Raw genomic sequence first — 15,000 nt, 5'->3', positions numbered from 1 at the left:
CGTAGTCAATGTTACTGTGGTCAAGGTTCCCGTAGTCAATGTTCCCGTGGTCAATGTTCCCGTTGTCAATGTTACTGTGGTCAATGTTACTGTGGTCAATGTTACTGTGGTCAATGATCCCGTGGTCAATGATCCCGTGGTCAATGTTCCCGTGGTCAATGTTACTGTGGACAATGTTCTTGTGGTCAATGTTCCTGTGGTCAATATTGCTGTGGTCAAGGGTCCCGTGGTCAATGTTCCCGTGGTCAATGTTACTGTGGTCAATGTTACTGTGGTCAATGTTACTGAGGTCAATGTTACTGTGGTCAATGTTACTGTGGTTAATGTTACTGTGGTCAATGTTATTGTGGTTAATGTTCCTGTGGTCAATGTTCCCGTGGTCAAAGTTCCCGTGGTAAATGTTACTGTGGTCAATGTTCCTGTGGTCAATATTGCTGTGGTCAAGGGTCCCGTGGTCAATGTTCCCGTGGTCAATGTTACTGTGGTCAATGTTACTGTGGTCAATGTTTCTGTGGTCAATGTTTCTGTGGTCAATGTTTCTGTGGTTAATGTTACTGTGGTCAATGTTACTGTGGTCAATGTTACTGTGGTCAATGTTTCTGTGGTCAATGTTCCCGTGGTCAAAGTTCCTGTGGAGGGAGGTTGCTGTGAGTGGCGGCTTTGATCTCAGCACCGTCGACCGCTCTTAAAAAGCCAACGTTTCAGTCTACCCTGAAACGTACCAACCCAAGCAACCCGCCTAACCTGTCGAGTCTGATGTGCATAGAAAACGGTGGTGTTTGTGCGCGGGAACTTAATTGTTTGTGTTTGGTAACGTAGGTGGAAAAACACGAATTTTTGTTTGAGAGGATGGGCCAACCAGCTGTGGTGGTGGGCAACAGTGGGCAGTGTGGTGGTGGTGGTGGTGGGCAACAGTGGGCAGTGTGGTGGTGGTGGTGGTGGGCAACAGTGGGCAGTGTGGTGGTGGTGGTGGGCAACAGTGGGCAACGTGGTGGTGGTGGTGGGCAACAGTGGGCAGTGTGGTGGTGGTGGTGGGCAACAGTGGGCAGTGTGGTGGTGGTGGTGGGCAACAGTGGGCAGCGTGGTGGTGGTGGTGGGCAACAGTGGGCAACAGTGGGCAGCGTGGTGGTGGTGGTGGGCAACAGTGGGCAGCGTGGTGGTGGGCAGCAGTGTGGTGGTGGTGGTGGTAGCATGTGAGGGCCCCATTCTTTACCTGTGTTTGGTGTTGGGGGCGCCGGGCCCCTCCCTTGGAGTTGGCTCAGGGTCAGGCCCGGAGTTCCCGACGTCCTCCCGGGCCGCCCGACGTCCACCCGGGCCGCCGGACGTCCACCCGGGCCGCCGGACGTCCACCCGGGCCGCCCGACGTCCACCCGGGCCGCCCGACGTCCTCCCGGGCCGCCGGACGTCCTCCCAGGTCTCCCAGGCGTCCCTGGCGGGGCAGTGCTCCTTAGCTGTGTGAATAATACAAGCCTCACTAGCTGGCTCTTGTAGTGCATCACCTGATCCATCAAACTGTCAGGGCGGGCAGCACGCACCCAGACCACACTTGCCACTACTCTCAACACTCTACGTTTTCACTATATATATATATATATATATATATATATATATATATATATATATATATATATATATATATATATATATATATATATATATATATATATATATATATATATATATATATGTCGTACCTAGTAGCCAGAACTCACTTCTCAGCCTACTATGCAAGGCCAAATTTGCCTAGTAAGCCAAGTTTTCATGAATTAATTGTTTTTCGACTACCTAACCTACCTAACCTAACCTAACCTAACTTTTTCGGCTACCTAACCAAACCTAACCTATAAAGATAGGTTAGGTTAGGTTAGGTAGGGTTGGTTAGGTTCGGTCATATATCTACGTTAATTTTAACTCCAATAAAAAAAAATTGACCTCATACATAATGAAATGGGTAGCTTTATCATTTCATAAGAAAAAAATTAGAAAAAATATATTAATTCAGGAAAATTTGGCATATTAGGCAAATCGGGCCTTGAATAGTAGGCCAAAAAGTGAGTTCTGGCTACTAGGTACGACATATATATATATATATATATATATATATATATATATATATATATATATATATATATATATATATATATATATATATATATATATATATATATATATATATATATATATATATATAAAATATAAAATATTATGTATGTTTCTTTTCACTGTTGGAGGTAATTCAAAAATCAATTCTCCAAAATTCATTTTTATTTCTAGTCTGACGCGACACTTGAGCGCGTTTCGTAAAACTTATTACATTTTCAAAGACTTTACACATACACAACTGAATAGAACTTACATATCTCCGATTTGTTTATATCTACATTTGAGTGAGGTGGATGGGGTGAGGTGGTATTTAATAGGGTATTAATTTCATCAACACAAGACAGAACACGAAACAATGGGTATTGAAATGGAAGTGATTGTAGAAAGCCTATTGGTCCATATTTCTTGATGCTTCTATATTGGAGCGGAGTTTTGAGGTGGGTAGAATATAGTTGTGCATTAATTGGCTGTTGATTGCTGGTGTTGACTTCTTGATGTGTAGTGCCTCGCAAACGTCAAGCCGTCTGCTATCACTGTATCTATCGATGATTTCTGTGTTGTTTACTAGGATTTCTCTGGCGATGGTTTGGTTGTGAGAAGAGATTATATGTTCCTTAATGGAGCCCTGTTGCTTATGCATCGTTGAACGCCTAGAAAGAGATGTTGTTGTCTTGCCTATATACTGGTTTTTTTGGAGCTTACAGTCCCCAAGTGGGCATTTGAAGGCATAGACGACGTTGGTCTCTTTTAAAGCGTTCTGCTTTGTGTCTGGAGAGTTTCTCATGAGTAGGCTGGCCGTTTTTCTGGTTTTATAGTAAATCGTCAGTTGTATCCTCTGATTTTTGTCTGTAGGGATAACGTTTCTACTGACAATATCTTTCAGGACCCTTTCCTCCGTTTTATGAGCTGTGGAAAAGAAGTTCCTGTAAAATAGTCTAATAGGGGGTATAGGTGTTGTGTTAGTTGTCTCTTCAGAGGTTGCATGGCGTTTCACTTTCCTTCTTGTGATGTCTTCGACGAAACCATTGGAGAAGCCGTTGTTGACTAGGACCTGCCTTACCCTGCAGAGTTCTTCGTCGACTTGCTTCCATCCTGAGCTGTGGCTGAGAGCACGGTCGACGTAAGCGTTAACAACACTCCTCTTGTACCTGTCCGGGCAGTCGCTGTTGGCATTTAGGCACATTCCTATGTTTGTTTCCTTAGTGTAGACTGCAGTGTGGAAACCTCCGCTCCTTTCCATGACTGTTACATCTCCTAAGGTTCCCCAACGTCAAGAAACTGTCGTACTAAAGTATCCTTATCCTAACCCACCAAGAGAACCCAAAACAGAAAACGGGACAGTATGTTACTTTCAGCGAACCGCTTCCATTTTCTAGCACGACAATATTTGGCCCTTAGGTAAGAGTATACGTCAAAAATACGTCGTTGTATTGAGCAGAGATTGCTCAATACAACATGTTGTATTGAACGTGAGCATGAGGTTGTATCATGCTCACGTCTCTGTAAGGTGAGAAATGAATATGTTCATTACTCGCAATGTTAGACTATATGATTATTGTTTGTGATATTTGTATATAAACTAATCCACAAGGGCCGTGATGAGGGTTCGAACCTGCGTCCGGGAGGATTCCCAGACACTGCCTTAATAGACTGAGCTACAACATGGTTAAAAGAATTGCAACCGGGAAATCATCCTGAGCTACCACGGGTCCTGCAGTCTCTCCGAGACTAACCAGGCATTTGTCCACTAGCTTAAGCTGCCTCATATCCCTTTGTGTGCCTATGTATACCCCCAATAAACTTGTTGACCAGACCACACACACTAGAAGGTGAAGGGACGACGTTTCGGTCCGTCTTGGATCATTCTCGAGTCGATTGTCGACTGGAGAATGGTCCAGGACGGACCGAAACGTCGTCGTCCCCTCACCAAGTCGATTGTCGACTTGAGAATGGTCCACGATGGACCGAAACGTCGTCGTCCCTTCGTCAAGTCGATTGTCGACTTGAGAATGGTCCACGACGGACCGAAACGTCGTCGTCCCTTCACCTTCTAGTGTGTGGTCTGGTCAACCTACTATATCCCCGTTATTGTGACTCGTCGCCCAATAAACTTACTTTAATCTTGTGTTTCAGTTTTGTCGCTGCGCAACACACAAGAGGAGGAGCCCCCGGACCCCCAACTGATGCGGTTGGACAACATGCTGATCGCAGAGGGCGTGGCGGGGCCGGAGAAGGGAGGCGGGGCCGGTGCTGCCGCTAACGCCTCGGCCGCCGCCGGAGCCGGGGACTCGGCCATCGAGCACTCCGACTATCGCGCCAAGCTCTCGCAGATCCGACAGATATACCACCAAGAACTCGAGAAATATGAACAGGTAAGTTATAGGACTAATTTTGTTGGCCGTGGGAAAGGGGCATTCCTCGGATCAACCGGGCTGTGGTGGGTATGTGGGCCTGTAATACCGTAAGGTGTTTTGTTTAGTTTCATTTAATACATACATAGAGATTCATGAGTCACAGACAAGGATTTGAGAGGCGCCAGTTTGCCGGCCTGAAACTCACACCTCTAAGCGTTAATGACCTCAAGTTGACCTGACGTCAGTTCATGCGAATTTCACTTTGCTTCCGCTAATCTGATAATTGTAGCCTGATAGCCGGGTAGGTCCGTCAAACATGCCGACATTTAAGGAGTGACTTGGTAGAGTGCCTGAGGCTATCTACTTGTGGGCGGAGTTAGCTACTAGGTTTCCCAATATATACTGAGGGAGCTGTAGAGCATGGAGAGAAGCAATAGGAGACCAGCCAACAGAACAGAGCAGAGGACAGCCGCCTAGATAGGCTGTCGCCGGACGGGGTCTATTCGGCCCTCAGTAGTCTGTTCCCTCTGGAAGATCGTTTACATATATCAGAAAGAGGATAGGTCCAAGGATTGACCTCTGTGGGGCTGCACTAGTGACGTCTCGCCACTCTGAGACCTGAGTACTGTGTCAAAAGCTTTCTGGCAATCCAGGAATATGCAGTCTGCCCACAAGGTAGTAGGTAGACCCTTCTCCTTCATGTCTTAAGTTTTCACATCTGGTCATAGAATTCTATTAATCCTGTGTGGCAAGATTTGCCATCCCTGAACCCCTGCTGGTGGTGCTTGCTTGAACTAGAACCCCTGCTGGTGGTGCTTGCTTGAACTAGAACCCATGCTGACTAGGCTTCTTCTCTCTAGTTGTTCTACTAGTTTTATCTTACAATCTTCTCCATATTCTTGCATGGTTACCTTGTGGTTACCTTGTGATGGTTTCGGGGGCTTACCGTCTATGCGGCCCGGTCGTCGACCAGTCCTCCTGGTTGCTGGACTGGTCAACCAGGCTGTTGGACGCAGATGCTCGCAGCTTGACGTACGCAAATTACGGACACTGCCCTGTAATTCAGTGCGTCCTGTCTGTCTTCTTTCTTGTATAGTGGGATTACATTGCAGCCCTCTTTCAAATTTTAGGCAGTTCCCTTGTTACCAGAGACTTGTTATACATCATAGGGTGTGGTAGGCATAGTCTTCTGCTCCTTCGTTTAGTATCCATGGAGAGATTCCGCCTTTGTCGCATCTAACTCGAGCAAATGTTTCCTTAACTTCCCACTGGTAATCTCAAACTCCTCTAGTGGTGCCTGGTTAATGATTCCTTCTCTTAGTTCAGGACGGTCTCCTAGCTCTATTGTGAAGACCTCCTCGAATTTGTTCATCTGGACCAGGATTCACGAAGCAGTTACGCAAGCACTTACGAACGTGTACATCTTTCCTCAATCTTTGATGGCTTTGGTTACATTTATTAAACAGTTTACAAGCATGAAAACTTGCCAATCAACTGTTGTTATTGTTATAAACAGCCTCCTGGTGCTTCGGAGCTCATTAACTGTTTAATAATTGTAAACAAAGCCGCCAAAGATTGAGAAAAGATGGACAGGTTCGTAAGTGCTTGCCTAACTGCTTCTTGAATCTGGCCCCAGGTTCGTAAGTGCTTGCGTAACTGCTTCCTGAATCAGGCCCCCAGGTTCGTAAGTGCTTGTGTAACTGCTTCGTGAATCTGGCCCCAGGTTCGTAAGTGCTTGGGTAACTGCTTCGTGAATCTGGCCCCCAGGTTCGTAAGTGCTTGTGTAACTGCTTCGTGAATCTGGCCCCCAGGTTCCTTGTACAGCACACCACTGGGTGATTCATCCTGTGAGTAAACACACCACTGGGTGATTCATCCTGTGAGTAAACACACCACTGAGTGACTCATCCTGTGAGTGAACACACCACTGGGTGACTCATCCTGTGAGTAAACACAGCTGTGAGTGACTCATCCTGTGAGTAAACACACCTCTGGGTGACTCATCTTGTGAGTGAACACACACCACTGAGTGACTCATCCTGTGAGTAAACATACCACAGAGTGACTCATCCTGTGAGTGAACACACCACAGAGTGACTCATCCTGTGAGTGAACACACCACTGAGTGACTCATCCTGTGAGTGAACACACCACTGAGTGACTCATCCTGTGAGTGAACACACCACTGAGTGGCTCATCCTGTGAGTAAACACAGCTGTGAGTGGTTCATCCTGTGAGTAAACAGCTGTGAGTGGCTCATCCTGTGAGTAATCAGCTGTAAGTGGCTCATCCTGTGAGTGAACACACCACTGAGTGGCTCATCCTGTGAGTGAACACACCACTGAGTGACTCATCCTGTGAGTGAACACAGCTGTGAGTGGCTCATCCTGTGAGTGAACACAGCTGTGAGTGGCTCATCCTGTGAGTAAACACACCACTGAGTGGCTCATCCTGTGAGTAAACAGCTGTGAGTGGCTCATCCTGTGAGTAAACAGCTGTGAGTGGTTCATCCTGTGAGTAAACAGCTGTGAGTGGCTCATCCTTTGAGTAAACACACCACTGAGTGGTTCATCCTGTCACTCACCCCCCCCCCCTCCCTCCAGACGCCACAGGCATGTGTTAAGAGTTACTAGTGCCTGGGGGAGGGGGGGGGGAGGGGGCGTGAAGGATTGGTTTTGAAGTGACATGGTCTGGCGGGATGAGTGAGTGACCGGGCCTGGGTGCTGACGGCCGCCCGACACTCGCTCCCGCCACTCCCATTAATCTGCCGGGATAACTTTAGTGATGCATGGCTCTCCATGCCGTGGTGTTTCCCCCTCCTCTTCCCCCCTCTCCTCTACCCCCCTCCTCTTCCCCCTCCTCTTCCCCCCTCCTCTCCCCCCCTCCTCTCCCCCCCTCCTCTCCCCCCCTCCTCTCCCCCCCTCCTCTCCCCCCTCCTCTTCCCCCCTCCTCTCCCCCCCTCCTCTCCCCCCCTCCTCTCCCCCCCTCCTCTCCCCCCCTCCTCTTCCCCCCTCCTCTTCCCCCCTCCTCTTCCCCCCTCCTCTTCCCCCCTCCTCTCCCCCTCCTCTCCCCCCTCCTCTCCCCCCTCCTCTCCCCCCTCCTCTCCCCCCTCCTCTCCCCCCTCCTCTCCCCTCCTCTTCCCCCTCCTCTTCCCCCTCCTCTTCCCCCTCCTCTTCCCCCCTCCTCTCCCCCCTCCTCTCCCCCCTCCTCTTCCCCCCCTCCTCTCCCCCTCCTCCTCTCCCCCTCCTCCTCTCCCCCCTCCTCTCCCCCCTCCTCTCCCCCCTCCTCTTCCCCCCTCCTCTTCTCCCCTCCTCTTCCCCCCTCCTCTTCCTCCCCTCCTCTCCCCCTCCTCTCCCCCTCCTCTCCCCCCTCCTCTCCCCCTCCTCTTCCCCCCCTCCTCTTCCCCCCCTCCTCTTCCCCCCCACAAGGGTGAGAGAGAGAGTCCTGAGGGACCTGCAATAGGGGGGTACCCGGTGTAGCGCCTCACTTGCGCCGAAGGTGTTGACGCGACGATGTAAACACAGACGTGATCAGCTGATCACGACCAAAACATTAGCACGTGATCAGGATGTTGGCGATCTCGTGCTCTCTAACATTGCGTAACTCACCCCTTACCACCACTAGCGTCAACCCCCTACCACCACCACCCCCTACCACCACCACCCCCTACCACCACCACCCCCTACCACCACCAGCCTAATGACTTACTTCACATTCTTCATGTGCTCCAGCTCACAGGAGGCGCAGCGCCAGGGGCTGAAGGATAGGGGTCTGGGCCCCCCCCTGACAGTGAGGGGGGAAGGGGGTTGGGCCCCTAGCAGTAAGCCCCCTCACCCCCCCCCCCCCCGCCACAAGGGCCGTACAGATGGTGTTACCACAAATGGCCGCTGCCACTCACACCTTACGCCTGCCCTCCACCTGCACATGGCAACTGTATTTCTTCTCTTCACTACTCAAATTCATCATCCTCCAAGGGTGAGGCCGTGGTCCCCCTAGGCAGGTCCTCAGCCCAGCCTCGTGGTCCCCCTAGGCAGGTCCTCAGCCCAGCCTCGTGGTCCCCCTAGGCAGGTCCTCAGCCCAGCCTCCTGGTCCCCCTAGGCAGGTCCTCAGCCCAGCCTCGTGGTCCCCCTAGGCAGGTCCTCAGCCGAGCCTCGTGGTCCCCCTAGGCAGGTCCTCAGCCCAGCCTCGTGGTCCCCCTAGGCAGGTCCTCAGCCCAGCCTCGTGGTCCCCCTAGGCAGGTCCTCAGCCGAGCCTCGTGGTCCCCCTAGGCAGGTCCTCAGCCGAGCCTCGTGGTCCCCCTAGGCAGGTCCTCAGCCCAGCCTCGTGGTCCGCCTAGGCAGGTCCTCAGCCCAGCCTCGTGGTCCCCCTAGGCAGGTCCTCAGCCCAGCCTCGTGGTCCCCCTAGGCAGGTCCTCAGCCCAGCCTCGTGGTCCCCCTAGGCAGGTCCTCAGCCCAGCCTCGTGGTCCCCCTAGGCAGGTCCTCAGCCCAGCCTCGTGGTCCCCCTAGGCAGGTCCTCAGCCCAGCCTCGTGGTCCCCCTAGGCAGGTCCTCAGCCGAGCCTCGTGGTCCCCCTAGGCAGGTCCTCAGCCCAGCCTCGTGGTCCCCCTAGGCAGGTCCTCAGCCGAGCCTCGTGGTCCCCCTAGGCAGGTCCTCAGCCGAGCCTCGTGGTCCCCCTAGGCAGGTCCTCAGCCCAGCCTCGTGGTCCCCCTAGGGAGGTCCTCAGCCCAGCCTCGTGGTCCCCCTAGGCAGGTCCTCAGCCGAGCCTCGTGGTCCCCCTAGGCAGGTCCTCAGCCCAGCCACGTGGTCCCCCTAGGCAGGTCCTCAGCCCAGCCACGTGGTCCCCCTAGGCAGGTCCTCAGCCCAGCCTCGTGGTCCCCCTAGGCAGGTCCTCAGCCGAGCCTCGTGGTCCCCCTAGGCAGGTCCTCAGCCCAGCCTCGTGGTCCCCCTAGGCAGGTCCTCAGCCCAGCCTCATGGTCCCCCTAGGCAGGTCCTCAGCCGAGCCTCGTGGTCCCCCTAGGCAGGTCCTCAGCCGAGCCTCGTGGTCCCCCTAGGCAGGTCCTCAGCCCAGCCTCGTGGTCCCCCTAGGCAGGTCCTCAGCCGAGCCTCGTGGTCCCCCTAGGCAGGTCCTCAGCCGAGCCTCGTGGTCCCCTAGGCAGGTCCTCAGCCGAGCCTCGTGGTCCCCCTAGGCAGGTCCTCAGCCGAGCCTCGTGGTCCCCCTAGGCAGGTCCTCAGCCGAGCCTCGTGGTCCCCCTAGGCAGGTCCTCAGCCCAGCCTCGTGGTCCCCCTAGGCAGGTCCTCAGCCCAGCCTCGTGGTCCCCCTAGGCAGGTCCTCAGCCCAGCCTCGTGGTCCCCCTAGGCAGGTCCTCAGCCGAGCCTCGTGGTCCTCCTAGGCAGGTCCTCAGCCTCGTGGTCCCTATAGCCACAGTTGACAGGTGTTAAGAGTCACGTGTCCGTCTCTCAGGTGTAAATGTATGACCATAATTACATGTGGCCAGCTGGGTGTTCTCCCTGGGTCTCGCCACCACTATTCTCACATGTGTACACACCTGTGTCTGGGTACATGTGACAGGATCAACAACCCAGCGGGTTTTCTTCCTATTGGGGAGTGTGGTATATGCTGCCCTAGTTCACTCCAGTATGTTGTTATTTTACTGTGTAGATTTGGAGATTTCATAAGACGAAATAGGGGTAGAGGCAAGGGGGGGGGGGGGAGGGGGTGATAATAGGGGGGGGGGGCAGCAGGTGGGGGGGGGGGACAATAGGGGGGGCAGTAGGGGGGGGGGGGAGTGACTGTGACAGATTCCACCTATTTGATTGTAATGTAGTAGAGATGAGGTAGAGTTAAAACACCTTCCCTCACCTTAATTATATTTCGTCTCCTCTGTCCTGTCCCGTCTCCTCTGTCCTGTCCCGTCTCCTCTGTCCTGTCCCGTCTCCTCTGTCCTGTCCCGTCTCCACTGTCCTGTCCCGTCTCCTCTTTCCTGTCCCGTCTCCTCTGTCCTGTCCCGTCTCCTCTGTCCTGTCCCGTCTCCTCTGTCCTGTCCCGTCTCCACTGTCCTGTCCCGTCTCCTCTGTCCTGTCCCGTCTCCTCTGTCCTGTCCCGTCTCCTCTGTCCTGTCCCGTCTCCTCTGTCCTGTCCCGTCTCCTCTGTCCTGTCCCGTCTCCTCTGTCCTGTCCCGTCTCCTCTGTCCTGTCCCGTCTCCTCTGTCCTGTCCCGTCTCCTCTGTTCTGTCCCGTCTCCTCTGTTCTGTCCCGTCTCCTCTGTCCTGTCCCCTCTGTCCTGTCCCGTCTCCTCTGTCCTGTCCCCTCTGTCCTGTCCCGTCTTCTCTGTTCTGTCCCGTCTCCTCTGTTCTGTCCCGTCTCCTCTGTTCTGTCCCGTCTCCTCTGTTCTGTCCCGTCTCCTCTGTCCTGTCCCGTCTTCTCTGTTCTGTCCCGTCTCCTCTGTTCTGTCCCGTCTCCTCTGTCCTGTCCCGTCTCCTCTGTCCTGTCCCGTCTCCTCTGTCCTGTCCCGTCTCCTCTGTTCTGTCCCGTCTCCTCTGTCCTGTCCCCTCTGTCCTGTCCCGTCTCCTCTGTCCTGTCCCGTCTCCTCTGTCCTGTCCCCTCTGTCCTGTCCCGTCTCCTCTGTCCTGTCCCGTCTCCTCTGTCCTGTCCCGTCTCCTCTGTCCTGTCCCGTCTCCTCTGTCCTGTCCCGTCTCCTCTGTCCTGTCCCGTCTCCTCTGTCCTCTCCCGTCTCCTCTGTTCTGTCCCGTCCCCTCTGTCCTGTCCCGTCCCCTCTGTCCTGTCCCGTCTCCTCTGTCCTCTCCCGTCTCCTCTGTCCTGTCCCGTCTCCTCTGTCCTGTCCCGTCTCCTCTGTCCTCTCCCGTCTCCTCTGTCCTCTCCCGTCTCCTCTGTTCTGTCCCGTCCCCTCTGTCCTGTCCCGTCTCCTCTGTCCTGTCCCGTCTCCTCTGTCCTCTCCCGTCTCCTCTGTTCTGTCCCGTCCCCTCTGTCCTGTCCCGTCCCCTCTGTCCTGTCCCGTCTCCTCTGTCCTCTCCCGTCTCCTCTGTCCTGTCCCGTCTCCTGTCCTGTCCCGTCTCCTCTGTCCTCTCCCGTCTCCTCTGCTCCTCACCTGTCTCTCCTCTCCCTCTTGGCTCTATTACATCTTCTCACCTCCAGTTAGCACCCGCCCCGCCCCGCCCCTCCCCGCCCCTCCCCTCCCCGCCCCTCCCCGCCCCTCCCCGCCCCTCCCCGCCCCTCCCCGCCCCTCCCCGCCCCTCCCCGCCCCTCCCCTCCCCTCCCCGCCCCTCCCCGCCCCTCCCCGCCCCTCCCCGCCCCTCCCCGCCCCTTCCCGAGCCGCCCCGCCCCGCCCCTCACGGCGTGCGGCACAGCGATGCCATCACAAAATGAACTCTGAGATTGAATGTGAAGACGCCGAAGTCTGACTTGGTAAGGTTTTCGGCGGCCGTAATTTATGTCGAGCACAAGACGTTGGTCGAGTCTGTCGGTCGGGGGAGATGGCTCCCCTTCCGGTGACGAGGGGGGGGGGGAGAGATGGTGGTGGTGGCCCTCTTCCGGAAGATGGTGGTGGTGGCCCTCTTCCGGAAGATGGTGGTGGTGGCCCTCTTCCGGAAGATGCTGGTGGTGGCCCTCTTCCGGAAGATGATGGTGGCCCTCTTCCGGAAGATGGTGGTGGTGGCCCTCTTCCGGAAGATGCTGGTGGTGGCCCTCTTCCGGAAGATGCTGGTGGTGGCCCTCTTCCGGAAGATGCTGGTGGTGGCCCTCTTCCGGAAGATGCTGGTGGTGGCCCTCTTCCGGAAGATGGTGGTGGCCCTCTTCCGGAAGATGGTGGTGGTGGCCCTCTTCCGGAAGATGCTGGTGGTGGCCCTCTTCCGGAAGATGCTGGTGGTGGCCCTCTTCCGGAAGATGCTGGTGGTGGCCCTCTTCCGGAAGATGGTGGTGGCCCTCTTCCGGAAGATGGTGGTGGTGGCCCTCTTCCTTCCCATCCCACGGCTTAATGTGTTGGTTCTTATTGGTGTCCTGCCTACACCTGCCTGCCTAGAAGACTTAACTGTTGTGGTTGGTATCGAGCATTAAGTGGCAGGTAGGCCTTCGAAATATCTATACTGTCTCTCCGGGGCCCCGTGGGACACCTGGCCCAGTCTCCGGGGCCCCCGTGTGACGCAAGGCGGGGTGGTGCCACCGTCGCGTGACGCAAGGCGGGGTGGTGCCACCGTCGCGTGACGCAAGGCGGGGTGGTGTTACCGTCGCGTGACGCAGGGCGGGGTGGTGTTACCGTCGCGTGACGCACGGCGGGGTGGTGTCACCGTCGCGTGACGCAAGGCAGGGTGGTGTCACCGTCGCGTGACGCAAGGCGGGGTGGTGTCACCGTCGCGTGACGCAAGGCGGGGTGGTGTCACCGTCGCGTGACGCAAGGCGGGGTGGTGCCACCGTCGCGTGACGCAAGGCGGGGTGGTGCCACCGTCGCGTGACGCAAGGCGGGGTGGCGCTACCGTCGCGTGACGCAAGGCGGGGTGGCGCCACCGTCGCGTGACGCAAGGCGGGGTGGTGTCACCGTCGCGTGACGCAAGGCGGGGGTAGTGTCACCGTTGCGTGACGCAAGGGGGGGGGACACCGCCCCCCCGTGCACTCATTATACTCTGGTAATGACGCAGACGGTAAAATTGTCCAGCTTGGATGAATATGCATCACCTGGCAGTTTATCCATGGCAGGTGTGTGGGTGTAGCCGTGGCAGGTGTGTGGGTGTAGCCGTGGCAGGTGTGTGGGTGTAGCCATGGCAGGTGTGTGTGGATGTATCCATGGCAGGTGTGTGTGGGTGTAGCCATGGCAGGTGTGTAGGTGTAGCCATGGCAGTAGCCATGGGGAGCCGGTCGGCCGAGCGGACAGCACGCTGGACTTGTGATCCTGTGGTCCTGGGTTCGATCCCAGGCGCCGGCGAGAAACAATGGGCAGAGTTTCTTTCACCCTATGCCCCTGTTACCTAGCAGTAAAATAGGTACCTGGGTGTTAGTCAGCTGTCACGGGCTGCTTCCTGGGGGTGGAGGCCTGGTCGAGGACCGGGCCGCGGGGACACTAAAGCCCCGAAATCATCTCAAGATAACGTCAAGAATCATCTCAAGATAACGTCAAGAATCATCTCAAGATAACGTCAAGAATCATCTCAAGATAACGTCAAGAATCATCTCAAAATAACTCCAAGAATCATCTCAAGATAACGTCAAGAATCATCTCAAGATAACGTCAAGAATCATCTCAAGATAACGTCAAGAATCATCTCAAGATAACGTCAAGAATCATCTCAAGATAACGTCAAGAATCATCTCAAGATAACGTCAAGAATCATCTCAAGATAACCTCAAGAATCATCTCAAGATAACGTCAAGAATCATCTCAAGATACCCTCAAGAATCATCTCAAGATAACCATTGACTGGTTCAGAACAGGGCGTTCCTGTGTGTCACCAGTGCTGAACCACTGTGACATGGTCTTAGATGCTATCGAAGACAAGCAGAACCTTTATGTAATATGTACCGTAATATTACTTGTAGTATATGTAATACATATGTGTATATTATTTTATAATATACACAGGTTTCACGGGTAGGGAGATGGATCTTCAACTTCCTAATCAACAAAAGGCAGAGTTTAATAGTCAACACAGTCATATCCGGATCATCTACTGTGAAACGCACAGTTTTCCCAAGGTACTGTGCTGGCTCCGGTACTTTGTCTCATCCTAATATGAGACATAGACAAGGATACAAACTACAGCACTGTATCATCATTTGCAGATGACACTTGGATCTTTATGTGAGTAGATAACATAGAGGACACTCCAATCCTCCAATCGGATGTAAATCAGGGTCCAGATTCACGAAGCACTTACCCCAAGCACTTACGAACCGGGGGCCAGATTCACGAAACACTTACGCAAGCAATTACGAACATGTCCATCTTTTCTCAATCTTTGGCGGCTTTGTTTACAATTATTAAACAGTTAATGAGCTCCGAAGCACCAGGAGGCTGTTTATAACAATAGCAACAGTTGATTGGCAAGTTTTCATGCTTGTAAACTGTTTAATAAATGTAACCAAAGCCGTCAAAGATTGAGGAAAGATGGACACGTTCGTAAGTGCTTGCGTAAGTACCTTCTTGAATCTGGCCCCTGGTCTTTCAATGAGACATAGGGAACAACTTTCTACAGAATGGAGATACGTTCCAGCTTCTGCGCTATGATAAAAACGAAATTATCGAACAGAAACCATATATACAACGTAATCAAATCACACAATAGAACTAAAAGGCGGATGTAGGAGTAATCATGTGGGAAGACCTTACCTTTATAGAACACCATAAAGTAGCCGTCACGACTGTAAGACAAATGACAGGTTGGATAGCAAGGACCTTCCAAACAAGGGATGCCATACCAGTGATGACCTTACAAGACGCTAGTGCTCTCTAGGGTGGAATATTGTTGCACACTAACAGCCCCATTCAGAGCCGCAGAAATTGCTGACCTGGAGAGCGTGCAGAGATCCTTTACTGCTAG

The 15,000-nt window shown here is 53.7% G+C and overlaps 2 protein-coding genes across 33 annotated transcripts in view; both read left to right on the top strand.

The window, feature by feature from the left end:
- LOC123772853 (uncharacterized) overlaps nucleotides 1–15,000 on the top strand; it is a 603,147-nt gene that overhangs the window by 355,245 nt on the left and 232,902 nt on the right. The gene's annotated exons all lie outside the window — the stretch shown is intronic.
- Nucleotides 1–15,000, top strand: part of exd (PBX homeobox extradenticle) — a 734,009-nt gene that overhangs the window by 600,317 nt on the left and 118,692 nt on the right. For all 32 annotated transcript variants that reach the window (XR_011228198.1, XR_011228195.1, XR_011228204.1 and 29 more), the window contains one exon: nucleotides 4,237–4,475. Coding sequence is in view for 13 of the 32 variants with exons in the window: in XM_069323340.1 (XP_069179441.1) it covers nucleotides 4,237–4,475 (239 nt within the window). In the remaining 19 variants the exon portion in view is untranslated. The remainder of the gene's footprint in view (nucleotides 1–4,236; nucleotides 4,476–15,000) is intronic.

This window comes from Procambarus clarkii, chromosome 12, assembly GCF_040958095.1.
Source record: "Procambarus clarkii isolate CNS0578487 chromosome 12, FALCON_Pclarkii_2.0, whole genome shotgun sequence".
NCBI lineage: Eukaryota > Metazoa > Arthropoda > Malacostraca > Decapoda > Cambaridae > Procambarus > Procambarus clarkii.
This window is presented reverse-complemented; position numbering and strand designations above follow the sequence as displayed.